The 18,434-nt window shown below is 39.8% G+C and overlaps 1 protein-coding gene across 1 annotated transcript; it reads right to left on the bottom strand.

Moving 5' to 3' along the window:
• Positions 1–3,932: 3,932 nt before the first annotated feature.
• zgc:56235 (Voltage-dependent anion-selective channel protein 2-like) lies at positions 3,933–17,051 on the bottom strand. Its single transcript, XM_023292444.3, has 9 exons — positions 16,895–17,051; positions 14,796–14,866; positions 13,529–13,578; positions 10,456–10,608; positions 10,320–10,372; positions 8,017–8,238; positions 6,210–6,360; positions 6,068–6,125; positions 3,933–5,079 (listed from the first exon to the last, which is right to left on the bottom strand). Exons 2-9 carry the CDS (start codon positions 14,860–14,862, stop codon positions 4,988–4,990), a joined length of 846 nt encoding a protein of 281 aa, XP_023148212.1. The 5' UTR covers positions 14,863–14,866; positions 16,895–17,051; the 3' UTR covers positions 3,933–4,987.
• Positions 17,052–18,434: the final 1,383 nt, after the last annotated feature.

Raw genomic sequence — 18,434 nt, 5'->3', positions numbered from 1 at the left:
TATTATTGCTAGTGCAAGGCAGAAGAAGTTGGTAACAGCAGGAAGCATATCATTTCATCTTTTGCAAGCAACAGGTGAAATCTTTATCTTCGACAAATTTGTTTATTACAGAGATACTTTTGGCTGAAGCATTGGAAGAATTGGGTGATTGAAATCCTTCACTTAGTAAACAAATCCAAAACACTGTGAAAATACTCCACTACAAGTGAAAGTTCTGCAAAATGTAAATATCCAAAGCATTAATTTTGCAGTACATTTTTTCCTTATTGTATTTAGATTTTTTTTTACTGCTGAATTAATGTGTAAGTTGCATTTTACTGCTGTACATGTTAAGACTGAGCTCACTTTAGACGCTATATATATATATACAGTGGGTATGGAAAGTATTCAGACCCCTTTAAATTTTTCACTCTTTGTTTCATTGCAGCCATTTGCTAAAATCAAAAAGTTCATTTTATTTCTCATTAATGTACACTCAGCACCCTATCTTGACAGAAAAAAACAGAAATGTAGAAATTTTTGCATATTTATGAAAAAAGAAAAACTGAAATATCACATGGTCGTAAGTATTCAGACCCTTTGCTCAGTATTGAGTAGAAGCACCCTTTTGAGCTAGTACAGCCATGAGTCTTCTTGGGAATGATGCAACAAGTTTTTCACACCTGGATTTGGGGATCCTCTGCCATTCTTCCTTGCAGATCCTCTCCAGTTCTGTCAGGTTGGATGGTGAACGTTGGTGGACAGCCATTTTCAGATCTCTCCAGAGATGCTCAATTGGGTTTAGGTCAGGGCTCTGGCTGGGCCAGTCAAGAATGGTCACAGAGTTGTTCCGAAGCCACTCCTTTGTTATTTTAGCTGTGTGCTTAGGGTCATTGTCTTGTTGGAAGGTTAACCTTCGGCCCAGTCTGAGGTCCAGAGCACTCTGGAAGAGGTTTTCTTCCAGGATATCTCTGTACTTGACTGCATTCATCTTTCCTTCAATTGCAACCAGTCGTCCTGTCCCTGCAGCTGAAAAACACCCCCATAGCATGATGCTGCCACCACCATGTTTCACTGTTGGGATGGTATTGGGCAGGTGATGAGCAGTGCCTGGTTTTCTCCACACATACCGCTTAGAATTCACGCCAAAAAGTTCAATCTTGGTCTCATCAGACCAGAGAATCTTATTTCTCATAGTCTGGGAGTCCTTCATGTGTTTTTTGGCAAACTCTATGCGGGCTTTCATATGTCTTGCACTGAGGAGAGGCTTCCGTCGGGCCACTCTGCCATAAAGGCCCGACTGGTGGAGGGCTGCAGTGATAGTTGACTTTGTGGAACTTTCTCCCATCTCCCTGCTGCATCTCTGGAGCTCAGCCACGGTGATCTTTGGGTTCTTCTTTACCTCTCTCACCAAGGCTCTTCTCCCACGATTGCTCAGTTTGGCTGGACAGCCAGGTCTAGGAAGAGTTCTGGTCGTCCCAAACTTCTTCCATTTAAGGATTATGGAGGCCACTGTGCTCTTAGGAACCTTGAGTGCTGCAGAAATTCTTTTGTAACCTTGGCCAGATCTGTGCCTTGCCACAATTCTGTCTCTGAGCTCCTTGGGCAGTTCCTTCCACCTCATGATTCTCATTTGCTCTGACATGCACTGTGAGCTGTAAGGTCTTATATAGACAGGTGTGTGCCTTTCCTAATCAAGTCCAATCAGTTTAATTAAACACAGCTGGACTCCAATGAAGAAGTAGAACCATCTCAAGGAGGATCAGAAGAAATGGACCGCAGGTGAGTTAAATATGAGTGTCACAGTAAAGGGTCTGAATACTTATGACAGTGTGATATTTCAGTTTTTCTTTTTTAATAAATTTGCAAAAATTTCTACATTTCTGTCTTTTTCTGTCAAGATAGGGTGCTGAGTGTACATTAATGAGAAATAAAATGAACTTTTTTGATTTTAGCAAATGGCTGCAATGAAACAAAGAGTGAAAAATTTAAAGGGGTCTGAATACTTTCCGTACCCACTGTATATATATGTGGGACAGTCTAATCTACTAACTAGCAGCAAAAAGGGGAACAACACAATATTAGGCAGGTGGTCGTATTGTTATGCCTGATTGGTGTATAAACAGTAGTTCACAAACCAATGGGTGACATCACAGTGGCCACATCTGTCTTTTATATACAGTCTGTGGTGGTGAGTATGTTCATGTCTGGTTTCAGATATCTTTGTGAAAAAAATATTTCCCATATAAACTTTATGTGTGTTAACTTCCTGGACATTAAAGAAGCTGTTTAAACATCAAAGTTGTGATTCTTTGCACCGAGCTTCTTGCACCAACTTTTTACTCCAACGGAATTGCTCATTTTTGGAAAAGATATCTGTATAGGGCTGCACAGTGGATTGGTGGTTAGCGTTGTTGCCTTGTAGCTAGAAGATCACGGTTCACGTCCTGGCCTGGTCTGCGTGGAGTTTGCATGTTCTCCCTGTACATGTGTGGCTTTTCTCCAGGTTCTCTGTCTTCCTCCCACAGTCCAAAAACATGCTGATGTTAATTGGTGATTCTAAACTGTCCGTAGGTGTGAATGTGAGTGTGATTATTTGTCTCTGTGTGTAGCCCTGTGATAGACTGGTGACCTGTCCAGGGTGTCCCCTGTCTTCACCCTAAGTCAGCTGAGATAGACTCCAGCCCCCCATGACCCTAATGAGGATTAAGTGGTGTATAGATGATGGATGGATATCTGTATAGCTTGTTAGTGATGAAGAAAATAGCACATCTTTTGCCACAGATACCTTCTAGTGTCATGTGTCCCTCATTCCTTTACCCACTGTTTTGTTTTATTTGCGTCAGACCTCCTCTTAATTTTTGCTGTCACACCTTTGCTATTTGCAACTGTTTGCCAGACCTTTCATCTTTTACCATTTGCTGAGTACCCAGAGCCCTTAATTCAACCACCTTTTGTTCTTTGCTGTATTACCCTCTGTCACTGATTAGCAACAATACGCAAATTACCCACTTTTCACCTTGGTATTTACATACAGCCCCCTCCCTACCCTCTGACCCACTCTCTGACCATCCCTATAAAACGTGGACTTTGAAAATTACCTACAGACTCACGCTCTGTGTTAGTAAGTCCACCGTATGCCGAATACCAATAAACACCCCCCTACAGCAAACTTCGAAGGACTGAGTGAAATTTCTTCAACGTTAGTCATCCAGGTCATTGTAATTCTGGATTTAAAACATTTTGGCAAGCAGTCTCATTTGCTTCTAGCCAAGAGTTAGAGAGGATTTATCTGCTGTCAAGCTTGTATGATGAATGTGAAGCTACTGTCAGCAGCTGATCATCTTAGCTCAGTAGTAGGAATAGGAACAGGGAAACATGTAGCTCAGCTCTTTCAGCAGCAGTTCTACATCTAATCCCCCCATCAAAACTACAAATCCCCATCCTTACACTTAAGTTTATGTACACTTTAAAAAGAAGGAAACTCTTTGTACATCTATTTCATGAGACAGGTGTGTATTAGAGGGACACGCTGTCTAAGTTTCAGTGTCGCACACTGTGTAACTTGCATATTTACATTTATTCACTACATTTCAGCACTCAACCTTCTGTTAGTGACCTTCACAGGTGCTAATAAGGGGATTTTACGATCTCCAAACGGAGCCAGGTTACTTGTTTCCCTTATAAGTTTTTATGCAAAGCTACAGTAAGTGAACCAGCTGCCACCTTCACATGTAGCCCACAAACATGAGAATGGTGTCAATCATCTTTAATGCTCTGCAAAAAAAAAAAAAACGGAGCATCCACAGAGCTTTCTTTGCAGATGGAGTTTGTTCCATAAGTTCATGACGACCAAGCAAACTCCTGAAGAAGACCTTCGATAGCAGTTAAAGCTCCAGAAAGCAGGAACACTTCACATTCAACTCTGACACCACATTTACAGAGAAAAGACATTGTTTTTCCAAATCTTTTTTATTATATTAGAATTCCTTTAGTATACATTGGAAAAAATGAGGTACTGTGTCTAAGTGACAAAGAAAAACCAGCCTTATGGTCATGATGACATAATCAGACTGGAAAACAAAACACATTTAGCAAAGAAAGAGACAGGAGAGTCGCGTGGGGAAACACATCACCCTTGTATTATCCTTTGGAGTTGAATCACTCAGATGACAAGTACTTTTATGTTCAGGTCTGAGAAGATTTTTTTTGAGAGGCTTTCAGGGATAGCAGACCCCGAGCAACATGAGGAAGCAGCGGGCCTTTGCTGCTGCTGAGATACCTACAAGCAGATGTAGAACATCCTCTTTGTGACAGACAGATAGATGAAAACAACACTGTAGAAATGCAAACTAACTACTTGACCTACCAGAAGATTCCGCAACATTGATTTCACCTACCAAAATGAAATGTCACGAAGGATTTAAAGATCATTCCAGAGCATCTGCACTGACTTCTAATATTCCTGTAAGGCTGTGCTAAAAGCTAAATGCACCAATCAGCCCGTGCCTCGCAACTTTAACCAGTAATTCAGTCATGAAATGTGTTGTATCAAAACGCTGACACAATTAAAAAGTCCACGGATCGCAGCCAAAAGTGTTCAAACTGATAAAGAAAAAGACAAAACAGACAATCGGCGAATAAGCTTTAAGCTCTGCATCCACGTTTTTCATTCTTACATGCTTTTAGGAGCAACTGAAGCTGTAACGAGCTACACATTTACATCAACGACTACTTCATCCTACAGGGAAATAAATAGTGTCACTTCAATAGCCAGAAGAATTTATCCACGACGACACACGTCCAGTTTCAGGATCATGACTCCTCTCGAGGATGTTTGAGCTGAGGCTCGACTATTTCTGTCAGAAATGCTTGTTGGGGGTGTGAACGGGGGGGAGTGTGGGGGAGAGTCCAGAGAGGAGGAACTACATGAAGGTGGTGGTAGTGATGGAGGGTTGGGGGTAGAGTGCTGATTTGGGCTATTTTTCTTCGTTGGTGGCTCTCCTGTTTATGCCTCGAGCTCGAAGCCCATGCCGACTTTGTGTCCGCCGGCATTGAAGTTCTTCCCATCGATGAGGGCCGAGAGGGTGACCTTAACACCTGCAGAGACACAAGACACAGTTATTCACAGTGATATTATTTACTGTTTTTAATTCCAAGCAGTTTCTGGGTGTCTTTAGCCTCTGTCACATTTTTCTCACTGTAGGCTACTTTTTCACTGCAATATAAAGTCCTGCACCTCTGTGGGAACAGCACCACAATAGCTAGAAGTGGAGAGAACTCAGAAATGTGTTTTGTGCAGTGGGACAGTTGCAATGCAATGTAAGAAAATTTACATTTATTTGATTTTTACAAAAGTATAAAAGAAAATGGAATCAACAGGATCAACAAGTGTTTACAATACAGGAATAATGGCAGCTCCACATACTACAGATGTTTTACTACGTATGTATTTAATGTCTTCACATGTTTATCTCCTCTCTGCTCTGTGTAAACACAAACTGCTGTTTAGCCAAATATTTCCCAATTTTTGTCATGACAACAATTAAATAAATCACCAAGTACAATGGAGTATTTTCTGGTTTCTTGCCTCCTCTATGACAGTAAACTGAAAAATCTGACATTTGTCATCTTGGGCTTTGAAATACGGTGATCATCATTTTTTACCATTTTTAGGTCCTCAAATAAGAAAATAATCAGGTGATCCAGCAGGAAGAATAACTACTTTTAATGGGGTAACAACAATCTAATTAGCTCACCAGTAAGCATGACCTCCACCATGTGGACAGTGGAGCTGTTTGCAGAGCAAACTTTATATTTCATTAAGTGCTGATTAGATAATCCTCTGCATTGACTGGAAAAGCCAATTTCATGGCCATTTCTGGATTAAACAGGTTCTATATGTAGAATTATGCTGACAAAAGGAATAAAAAAAGTATCAACATGCAGACAGGGTTTGATGACATGATTAGAAATTCTCTCAGTAGCTTTGTGAGCTTTTAGTCCACTGAAATTAACCAGATGTGGTTGTGTGACTCTAAATTAATTATTTGCGTGGGTGAGAGCAGTGGATCGGATAGGAGCCTACCTGGCCGAAGGCTCTGGGTGTAGCCGACTCCAATCAGACTGGCATTGTTCACTTTGGCCTGTGGGGTGAAACAAGATAAGATGTGAAACACATCTACACAACAGAATTAGCTTCAACAGTGGTGCTGTGTACGAGAACTTACAGACAGAGAGGCATCTTTGTCCAGCTTGTATTTGGTGGCGATGCCGAAGCGAGTGTTGTTGCTGCCAGCGGTCCACGCCAGAGTGACCGCCGTCTCCAGCTCGTCATTCACCTTCTGGTAGATGGAGCCACCGAACTCAGTGCCGTCATTACTGTGACAGAAAAAACACAGATTCATTTATGAGCACAGAAAATGGAAATGCATTTATCCACAGTGATGTTTTGGCTGAGCCCTGATATTTGACATTAATAATAAAGAAGAGCACTGAATTCACAAAAGCTAAAACATTTTGAAGAGAAAAGATATCCATCCATCCATCATCTGTATACCACTTAATCCTCATTAGGTTGTGGAGGACTGGAGTCCATCCCAGCTGACTTAGGGTTAAGGCAGGGGACACCCTGGACAGGTCATTAGTCTATCACAGAGCTACACACAGAGACAAACAATCACACTCATATTCACACAAACAATTTAGAATCACCAATTAACCTCAGCATGTTTTTGGACTGTGGGAGGAAGCTGGAGAACCTGGAGAAAAGCCACACATGCACAGGGAGAACATGCAAACTCCACGCAGAAAGATCCCAGGTCCAGGACAGGACGCAAACAGGGGATCTTCTAGCTGTGAGGCGACAGTGTTAGCCACCAAGCCACTGTACAGCCCGAGAAAAGATATCACAGCTAAAAAATAATGTACAACAGACTAACTGCACAATCACTGAAAGTCAGAAGTTGCCCGAAAATCATCAAGTTTTTCTCATGTCTTCATCATTATCAAAGTAATTCAATGATATTTTCAAGTATATCCAACGGGACACAGCAAAAAGGAAGTATTAATAGGTAATTTGGCAGACTTCATTTTCTCACATGTAAACAAATACAGGGTAAAATACTGGGCTCACATTACAGCCAAAAGTGTTACCAATTGAATTACTGGCAACATTATATTTTGTACCTCTTGTGAAAACTCTCATCTGTTCCCACAAGAAGACCTTTAAAGTGACATTCTCCAAAATACCTCAGAAATAAAACACATATATTGATGTTCAAGCTTGTAATTATGAGATGCTAAGTCACAATTTTTGTTTCCTTTTGTGTCTGTTTTAATGTTTACACTTATGAGAGATTTTAAAATGTATATTTTTAGAGCAACAGAGGTCAAGGTATCATGGTTACAATTCCCCATAAAACATATTTAGTGAACTGAATCTGAAGAAATGTGCTGAACATTGACTTGGTGGTTAGCACTGTTGCCTTGCAGCAGGAAGATCCCTGGTTCGCGTCCCGGCCTGGGCTTGGAATCTTTCTGCATTCAGTTTGCATATTCTCTCTGTGCATGCGTGGGTTTTCTCCGGGTTCTCCGTCTTCCTCCCACAGTCCAAAAACATGCTGAGGTTAATTGGTGATTCTAAAGTGTCCATAGGTGTAAATGGGACTGTGACTGTTTGTCTCTATGTGTAGTCCTGTGATAGACTATTGACCTGTCCAGGGTGTCCTCTGCCTTCACCCTAAGTCAGCTAGATGGATGGATGGATGGATGGATGGATGGATGGATGGATGGATGGAATCTGAACAGAAATCTGTGGGAGAACCCTGTAACAGCAGAGATGCATGTGTACCAGAAGATGTGTGTAATTTCAGGGTCACTAGACATTGTGTTATTTGATTTGACTAGTGATTCTATACATGCGGTTAAAATTAGAGTTGTGTCTCTCTCCCCAGTCTTTTAGAGAGGAGCCTGAAATAATTGTCCGGCAACTTTACCAAGATGACTTGTCTCTAAAGACTTTAGTAAATCACTCACACGTTGGTGTGAAGCTGGAAGTCTCCAGCCCTGTATCCAAGGGCGAAGTTGTTCTGGGCCAGTTTGGATTTGGCTGTGTCGAAGGCCATCTGGTAGCCGGCCAGCCAGCCTTCATAGCCCAACACAGCAGTAGCATGGATGATGGGACCCTCGAAGTCCACGTCACAGCCCAGGTTCACATAGTCGCGCTTGTAGCCGGTCTTCAGCTTGCCGCTCTTCTTCCTGAAAAACAAGTCGGATTACCTCTAATGTTAAGCAATAAGTGGTGATGCTCCATATTTCTGTTATACAATCAATGAAAGAGCCAAAAGCTAACATGAGTGTGTCCAATGAAGAAGAATAGTATCTGTATCTCTTCTGTGCCGTAAAGCTCAACTGTTGTCTATTAAACACACACGAATGAGGGAACATATCCCTTCATTCCCACTCACTCAACCCCACAAACACTTTCCTGCTGCTCTAAATACTCACTAGACAGCACCAAATGTGAATCTCCTGTATAGGTAACATTTTCTTGTGAGCATCTGTTCTGGAAAATTATTGAGTCCACTTTTTAGTGGTTTACACCTTCAGGAGAATCAACAGCCGAGAAATACTAAGACACAGAACAAACCGATTGACGAGGAATTGGCAGCAAAAGTAGAGCAGATAACAAGCATAACAGAAACATATGATAGGGAGAAACTGGCTTGTTCTTTGAAACTCTGTACTGATAAATTCACAGTATACTGTATTGGACAAAAACAGTTATTGCGCATGAATACAGATATTGTACAATAGGGAAGAATTTCCTCCTACAGAGTAAATACCACGTATGCCATGTACAAACTGGATTACTTTTGGAGGCTGCAAGAAATTTCTTTCCTTTCTATTTGATTGCTTGTTTAATTTAAATTGTTTAGCTTATTACTCCGCTAAGGAATGCGGCAGAGTTATGTGACGGTCGGCGTACATTTGTCTGCCTGTTTGCAACATTACTCAAAAACAGAGTAATGGATTTGGATGAAATTCTCAGGAAAGGTCAGAAATTACACAAGGACAAAGTGATTACATTTTAGCAGTGATGCGGTTTATAGTCTGATTTATATAGTCAGATTATTGTATCATTGCGGGATATCGTCACGCCGTCACAGTAACTATGACTACAAGTGAACATTATGTCAGCTGCCTGCTGATGATCACATGATTGCAATCTTACTACAAATCGACTGCTGCAGACATATCGGAACTTATCCATTGGAAATTATACAACGACTGAGCAGCCTTGGCGGAGTACTGTGTTCTCTGAATGCTTTTCTTGTTTGTCTTGCAACAATGGCGTACCATGAAATTTGACTTCTTGATTAACATAAAACTTGACATGTTTCCGTTAACACAAAGCAGTTTTGTATTGTAGGCCTGTCATATTTCTTTGAACTAACTGCGGTTATGTAACATACTCATTTCTATTTACCTGTGTAAAACAGCTGGATGAGACTAACAGGAATGTTTCACCGTCATTTTCCACTGTTTGTTTTGCTGCTGTGACTTCATGTTTATCTCAAGGCATTTAATATCTAATATTCATCCGACTGCAGTTTGATGATCATGTCATCTACTGACATTAACGTCACATGGGAACATTTTGGTTGTAAGCCAAATGAAAAAAGAGAACCCAATAACTTGAAGAAGGTGATTTGTTGAATTTGCAGCGAAGGTGGCATTCAAAAGTGATAATACCACTTATCTAAAACTAACAGACGCATAAAATTATCAGAACAAGACAATTAAATTGTTAATCTCAATTATTTGTCTGACAGTCAATTGGCAACTAAAACATCATGATTTTGACCACGTGAACTGTACAAGCTTATTTTGTTGCCTGTGTTTTTTATTCATTCTTTTTATTTATTTATGTATTTGTTTTACAGTTTTTGCTTTACCTAATCAAGAGCAACTCTAAAAATTGAGAAATAAACTCACCCATTGTTGGTTTTGATCTTTTTTTTTTAGAGACTTAACAATAAAAAAAATGTATATTGCAAGAATATTTCCTAAAATGGATAGTGATAAACAAAGCAAACTATAGCTTTGGTTAAATATAATAAACATAATGAGATATGATTCAAAATGGACAGAATTTACTTCTAAACCTTCATAGGCTGTAAGAGGAAGTGGCAGCTAATTATTAACTGAGAGAACAAAAAGACATTGAAAACTTGATTCAACCAGGCCTGACCCAAAGTTTAAACTTATTACATAATATTTCTTATAACCCCACAGTGCACAGTATCAGACATTTAAACAAATAACTGTAGTCTCACCCTGTGTTTGGTACAAAAGAGGTATCCAGAGCTACCTTCAGCCCCTGAGCCAGCTGGAAGGAGAATAAAACTTAGTGTCAACAGTTTGAGAGACTCACACTGAACTGTGATCAGTTTTTAAAGCACCAGCACACACCTGATCCTCCACAGTGACCTCAGTAGCCAGCGTGTTGTCTGTGTTCCATTTCTGGTTGACGCTCAGGCCCAGCTCCTTCATTTTGTATTTGGTCTCCAGGTTTCCTGAAGCCTTCCCCGTGTCTGTGTTGCTGGAGCCAGATGTGTTGAACTCCTGACAGCAGACAGAGGATCAGTGCGGAGCAAAAGTCACAGACTTTCCATGGAAAAAGCATTAGTAATAAAGAATAGAGGGGATGAAAAGAACTTGACAAGAGCTGCAAGCAAACTTAGTTATTCATTTAAAAAGAAAGACAAGTACAGTTACATTAAAGTTACACTGAGATGAGCAGACAGCCGCTAACAGGAATCCATGCAGGACACCAGTAACACGAGACATCGACAGAAAATGGACAGAAAATTACAAAGATAAACCTCATGAATACAACCAGGGCAGCATCTAAAATGTCACTGTGGCAGTATTAGAGAGTGTGTTTAAAAAACACACAGACACAAACACTGAGTATCTGCGAATTAAACTATTAATCTTCAACTTTCCATACAGCAGCTCCAGCACCTTTGCCGGCCTGCATTATTACATGCACATTAAAACTAGACTGAAAACCTGCCAGAACAAGGAACAAAACCCCATAAAATCATTTATAATGTTTACTTTGTTCAACATCGTAGTTTAGTGTTAGCTGAATGGCTCAGTGGTTAACGTCGCTGACTTTGGCATGGGAGATCAGTGGTGCAGGGAGGGTGCAGTAGTCCAGTGAGGACCCTTAGGCATAAGGGCCGCCTACCTACCTCGTGTTGTATCTACTCTCAGATGTATGTTGACTTGGATAAAAGCATCTTCAAAATGAAATTGTAAACTGTAGCTCTAAAAGCAAAGTGCTGCTGAGGCTGACAGGATGTAATAAGCTTTGCAGGTATCTGGCCATAAATTAGGTAGAGGAAAGGTTAAAATTTTGACTGGTTGGTGCCGCTGGATGAAAAGTCGAAGTAGTGAGAGATGCAAGTTCTTAGAGTTCATCCTCTGAGGGCCATGAATGTGTTCAATAAAATAAGTAACTTATCACATAGTGGCGTTGAAAGAAAAGTCAGACGACCAAAGTCAACAGTAAACACTGTCTAGGCACCAATTTTTGAGCCAATCCTTCAACATGATTTTGAGATAGTTACTGAATAAGAAAAGTAGGATTCAATCACTGAGGAACATGAATGTTTGTACAGAATTTCACAGCAATCCATCTAGAACTTATTGAGGGATTTGCTACTGCAGTATATGGATAAATGTCATCAATTTACCAATTTGAAGAGCTTCTTAAATGTTAATATTTTCTGGTTTGTTTTCTCTTCTATCACAGTAAACTCAATAGCTATCTATCAAAATAACATCTCGGGCTTTGTGAGGAACTAATTGATATTTTCACAATTTCCTGACATTTTATAGACCAAACACCTAACAGAGTAATCAAGAAAGTAATATATTACCCAATCATGAAAATAATTGGTGGTTTCAGTCCTAATGTGAGCATCATACAATCAGAGTTAATGTCTTAAACTGAGGAACATTAAAGATCATAAGTCACTTTATGTATTTGTCTGCATGAAAACGATAAATTCTTATCAAAAACTGTGTTAATTACAAAACAACACAAGCACTTATAATGTCTGATTTCACATATTAGTAGCCGATAAGTTGCTAATTAATTTCAGAGCTGTTTCTGTGATATGAGGCTGAGCTTTTATTTGAGTAACTAGTTTGGCCTCTAAAAAAACTCCACACACCATATTTAAATCAGAATTTTTAGACTTTAGGAAACAGTGACAGAAATATTTCTCTGTTTTCTAACATTAATTACAAGAACGATGAACTGATTAGTTAAAATCAAAAGCTTGCTTGATTGATGATAAAAATACAACCCAAAACTAATGAGTGAGTCCAACTCAAAGATCACAAAGAAATGACAATCACAAGGAAACGACAGTGATGTGACAGAAACTGCACAGATTTCCATGCTGCAGAAATGAAAATTATGAAAATGAAAAACAATTCAACTATAATATTTACAGAAAAACATGTGCAACTAAGTGGAGGGTGAGGTGAATGAACAGGACAGAAACCCATGGATTATTATCTCTTTGCACTGACACAGACAGGCAGAGCATCGGGCTCTGACACTGATCTTACCATCTACATGAGAGCAGTCCAGGGCAGCAGCATGGAGACAGAGCAGGGTTAGGAAAGGCAGAAGAGAGACTGACAGGCCGCACAGACAACTGCAGGCCTGTCCTGTTTCTCCAAGCAGGTCAGCACCTAGAAACCTTCAGGCTCCGAGGTACAGCAGGAGCGTAACAAGTGTGATTATTCTGCTGTCGTTAGCCATTTTCAGACATGGGATCTGTAACATTGCTGGCCTCATCACACCGTTTAAGTGACAGCATTCAGACACAGGTCCCTTTTACATTGCTGTTCACCGCTGCTTCATGCAGTGATGGACAGAGCCGATGTTTGATATTTTTGTGTGTGACAGGTCACCTGTCTAAGGTGAAGGAAAGTTTACCTGTCACTGACTGATATAGCAAGTATTTAATAAACTGAGAGGAAAAACACCTTGAAGCAATTATAGCACCTGTTGACGGAATAAATAAAACTTGAAACATGTTCCATATAAGTGAGTATCATTAATCTAAGCTGTTAGTGTCTGTTTTTATTGTAGTGAAGTTTCATCATTATGGATAAATTTAGATTGAGAAGATTAGGAAATTGTAGAGAAAAGTGATTCATTTCCATTTCCATTGACAAAGTTGGAAGCAATTCAGACTTGTGCCACGTTGAAAGTGAAATGCTACAAGGCCTGTCCTAGGAAGATTGCCATTGCAACTTTTACAGAAAAGTGAGCGGGGTCCCCAGTCAGACATGAAGCTGACATGTTCGGTTGGAATGGAGCGCATGTCTGGAAGGGGCTTTAGTTTGAATGGGGTGCACGCAGTATGATTTGGGGGTTTAGAAAGTAGCAGGATAATGCAAGGCGGGACATATGGACTTCTAGGAATGGCAGGTAAAAAGAAAAGGGTGTTCTCACCACTCCGCTTTGCGACTTGGTCTTGAGGTCCAGCTTCACAACACCAAAGCCTGTAGGATTCCAGAATTGAGGTTAAATGTGAAGAGAATGAATCAAGTACTAAACATACATTTGGCTTCTTTCAATTAAATCAACACGATCGACTGTGATACGGATGTTGAAAATGAAAATGAAATGACATGAAATCAGCCCCTGCAGATAACATCACCTAGTTTCTTCTTCCTTACTTATATGTTTTAAAGCTAATCTTTGGTCTCAAATCTGTCTGAGCTGCTCCTCTGCAGTAACTGAGTGGAGAATAGAGGCTTCTCTGTGCACAGCCATCAATTTGCTTCTGCTTGTATGTGAGGCATTTAGGGGACATGGGCAAATTGTAGTTTCTATTAATTAACACGTGTCAGCAATTGAGATGTTTTGAGTACAATTTTGTTCTTATTTTGTGTCTAGAAGATGCTCTGAAGATTATTTGACATCCTAATTGGATGCAGATTTGTACATTTGTCTTCATGCTAAGCTAAGCTGGATGGCTGAAACCCTGTATGAGAAGGGGAACAATCATGAGCTATAAAGTAAATACGTCCATTTCCTATAATTCAAAATATCTGCATTAAAATCTCATCAGTTATTCATGACAAAAAAAGCTACAGATTCTCACTTGTGAGAATCTAGAACAAGGTTTTATTTTGGCATTTTTGCTTGGAGAAAAATAGTAATAATATCATTATTATTATTCGATCAATATAGCTATCAATTAAATGTTAAACAACCAATCATTCAGCTGACAGATTGTTGCTCCTCGGTAGATGTTCCTCTAATGTAATTATCCAGCAAATTAACCAGAAGAACTGATTGATAATAATACTGAATTTTGTACATATATTTTCCATTTGTGTGATGATGAAGTAATTTGTCGGATTTTTCCCTTGCTTTTTCAATTAAACTTTATTTACTGTATTACATGTGCATATACTGTAAACAGACACCGTGTTTCATATCTTTTGAACTGTCCACATTGCATCTTCAAAACATTACAAAAAGTAACACCTACCCCTATGGATGCTAATTCAGACATGACATATCTACTTTTTTAAAGATAGCAACTGGATTCGATATTTGTTGAATTGTTTCTTTTGTTTTTATCAGTGAGTTTCTACCATTTGCACAGTGGATAAGAGTCTCACATTTAGCCAGCAGATTTGAACAGGCTGTATATTTCAGGAATTCCTTACAGTTAATAATTTACTCCTGGGGCTAAAGCAGTACTCACCATAGCCCTTGCTGAATATATCCTTGGCAGCCTTGCCCAGGTCTGAGTATGATGGAGGGACAGCCATTGTGCTGCAGAAGATAAAGTTTAACTTCAATGTTGAGCCACGGAGGTCACAAGTAACAGAACATTTCACTATTTTACGTAGGAGTTAGCATTCATCAGTGTAATGTATGAAGTGTTTTCCATTTGCATCATCCATGATGGTACACCAGCAGCAAAACTAACTGTGAATGAGCAGTTAACAGAAGTCACAGCAGTTTTGTCCAAACAATGCAAGTATTTGTCACATGATTTAACAGCAGCAGACCCAGTTTTCAAAAAGGTATCCAGGTTGAGATCATTACTCACATTAGGGTAGCACAATGTCTTTTTACATTTTATTTTAATTGTTTGCTAAACCTAAATCACACACACTTTAACTAAGACAAGCACAAACTTGTTCTTAATTTAAATATAAAAACAAATCCATTTTATATGGCATACACACTTTTCAGTGGCAATAATATGAAATATTTGAATTGCTTCAAATCAGTGTTAACATTTTCTTCTTGGTCAGACTCTGCTTGGTCACTGTGACTGAATGGGGGTGGCGGCGCTGTTAACCATCTGAACTTCAAAGCTCATCGGTGGGTTATAAAGACATGTCATCTTTAAAAAAAATTAAATAGAACACCATTTATAAGAGCCACAAACTGTAAAAATTAGAAATATCAGGTTTTCAATTTTCCGATGGTCCATCAACAACTGTTCTGTGCCATGCCATTCTGTCAAAAAACTTCACAAAAGCTAAACTCAAAACTGTGATATTTCGTCAAAAAACAAACAGAAACTGCAATGGGTTCAGAAGGTTAATGAGCATTTCTACAACAGTGTCACACAACTGTGTTGCTAAATGATGTGTTTTAGTAGTTTGTAGAAAATATCGCAGATCTATGACACAGGGAAAACTGAAATATTTTGCAACAGCTTTGGCATGAACTCTACGCAGCATTTACATTTCCAGAGAGTAAAAATGTGACAGCAGAAAAAACACCCAGAAACTACGAGGTGGAGGGTTAAAATGCACGTGTGAGAACAACAGCTGTAGGGCAACGCTTCTACAAGGTAGTTTTGCCAGAAAAATACTAGTTACTGGATGTAACTCCAGTTCTACATGTGTGGCCCTCTAACGACAATTCTAGTTGTGTCGGGGGGGCCACACTTTAGTCTGAGGAGGTCATGGCCACCCTGGGACACCCCTTAGCTCCATCCCTGCCAATGAGGTCCAGCAGAAGAGAACAAGCTGTTCCTTAAGACGCTGATGGGAAGCTAACAACAAATGAGCTCTGTATCATCACTAAATTAGGAAACTATAAAGCTTTAGTAAGAAGTGCCACGAATAAAAATAAATCTCATTCTATATATTAGCACAAGTGTGCACAGACACACATGTAGCAGCTTAAGTAGCAGGTGCACCAGTAGCAGAACAAAAGGCCCTCATGCTTTGTGGGTAATAAATCTGAGCTCATGGCTGCATCGAAAAAGGGGCTACCTGCTTCATCTTTGGGGATACGGCAGTTAAATCCGCATCCTTTATGTATGAACAGCTGGTTCACATTATTTGAAAAAGCAACAACGGTAAAGCAATGCTAGTTTTTGCAGCTGTTAACAAAGGGCTAGTGCTGCATCTTCACTCTGGGACAAAGGACAACAGATGGGCCACTGAAAGAGGTGTGGGGGTTTGACAGCTAGCTGGCTAACTAGCAACAAAATGATACAACTGAGACTAGTTAGTTAAAGCTCATAGATGTCAGACTGCCCCTAAACAAGCACACACCCCCTCACACAGTCACATACACTGAACCCAGCTCCTAAAGTTGTGTTACAGCTCTATAGCTCTATCCTGTATCACAGGAAACCTATCATCCTGGGATTAAACTGTGCATTACAAGGCTAAACATCATTACATAACACACACCGTTAGCCCAATCGCTAAAACACGCTAGCCAGGAATCTAGCTAACCTTGGACAGAAAAGTAACGTAGCAGGATAATTACACAAGTATTACACAGCTCAGCAGTAATATTTTTAAGAAGAATAAATAAAAGGCTCCTTACCAAAGCAGCTAAGGTGTTTGCAAAGGGAGTGTGCAAAGCCCGGAGCGTCCCTGGAGCGTGATGCTGCGGAGCAGATTGACAGTTAGCCTAGCTTAGTGCTCAATATAACGGGGACAGGGCACGATGAAGGAGACTACTACGGAGCATGCGCGGTGTCACTGAGAAGCGCGGAGCAGGGAGTCGATGTGAGAGAATAGTCCCACCTGGATTTATAGCCACGACGGTTTAATTCAGACACTGAGACGGGTTGACAACGTTTCAAGGGTTGTCTTTACTCAGAAAGTCTCACTCTTATATTATCACAACCACAGAAAAGGTTTTGTTATTTTTGGTTCAAAGTACTGGATAACCCTCGATATGACTCTCATATTACCAATAAAACATTCTGGATATGTTTATTGTTAAACACACACACACACACCTACACACACCTACACACACCTACACACACACACACACACACACACACACACACACACACACACACACACACACACACACACACACGATATAAAAAAAAATACGCAATGGTCAGGATGGGAATTGTCCAGGGTGTGTATTACAAAAAAAACACAACACGTAGAAATAGTTAAGAATGATTAACATCTCTAACAGAATGTCTTATCATTCGTTTATCACTTATTCATGCCATTTTCAGCTAGAAGAAACCCATTGGTCGAATAAAAGTTGATCAAAACCCTTTTTAGACATGGGACTTGTAACGTTGCTGCATCATCCCTCCATTAAAGTGATGACATCTTGTAGGACAGAGGTCATTTTTCCATAAATGTTCCTCATGACTTCATTCAGACAAACCCACCACAGTGACTGACAGAGCCTGCACTCAATCAAAATTGGTCATTTACACTAGATTAAAAAATACACCAAGTGATGTATATTACATACTAATGTACTAAAAAACAAGAACAGCCCAGTTTATTTCTAATAAAACAGTGAAAATTGAGGACAGCTACAATGTGACAAAATGTTTACCTGCAGCTGATAAACTGTGACTCTGGTGTGACAGCTCACCTGTCTGGCGTGAAGAAAAATACACAGTGTGACATGCTGTACTCTATTAATTATTAACTCCATCAGTCCCTATAACTGATTAATGGGATTACTCCTGTTTTTACTGCAGTCAAGTTTTGTTCTTATAGTTACTCAATTTTGTAACCTAGTAGATTTTTAAATTGTAGAGCAAAGTGACTTAGAAAGGTGTTTTGTGATTTTGGCACACAAACTCTGTCTTTTCTCTCTGTGATGTTTTGGACCAACATTGATGTCGAAGCATGGAAAAATTCTTCAACAAATCACACTCACACACAAGTCAGTTGCTTGTTCATGCCCGTTATTTAATGTGAATTTGCAGTTCAGACCTGTGCCGTGTTGAAAGTGAAAAGTTTCAAGGTCACTGTTAAAAACCTTACATGAATCTGTGATTGCAATTATCCATGCAATCCCAGCAGAACACTGCATTATAACAAGATGATCGATGTTGTTCACTTCAACTATTAGAAGTCATAATGTTGTGATTGAT

This window comes from Amphiprion ocellaris, chromosome 17 (genome assembly GCF_022539595.1).
Source record: "Amphiprion ocellaris isolate individual 3 ecotype Okinawa chromosome 17, ASM2253959v1, whole genome shotgun sequence".
Taxonomy (NCBI): Eukaryota; Metazoa; Chordata; class Actinopteri; family Pomacentridae; genus Amphiprion; species Amphiprion ocellaris.
This window is presented reverse-complemented; position numbering and strand designations above follow the sequence as displayed.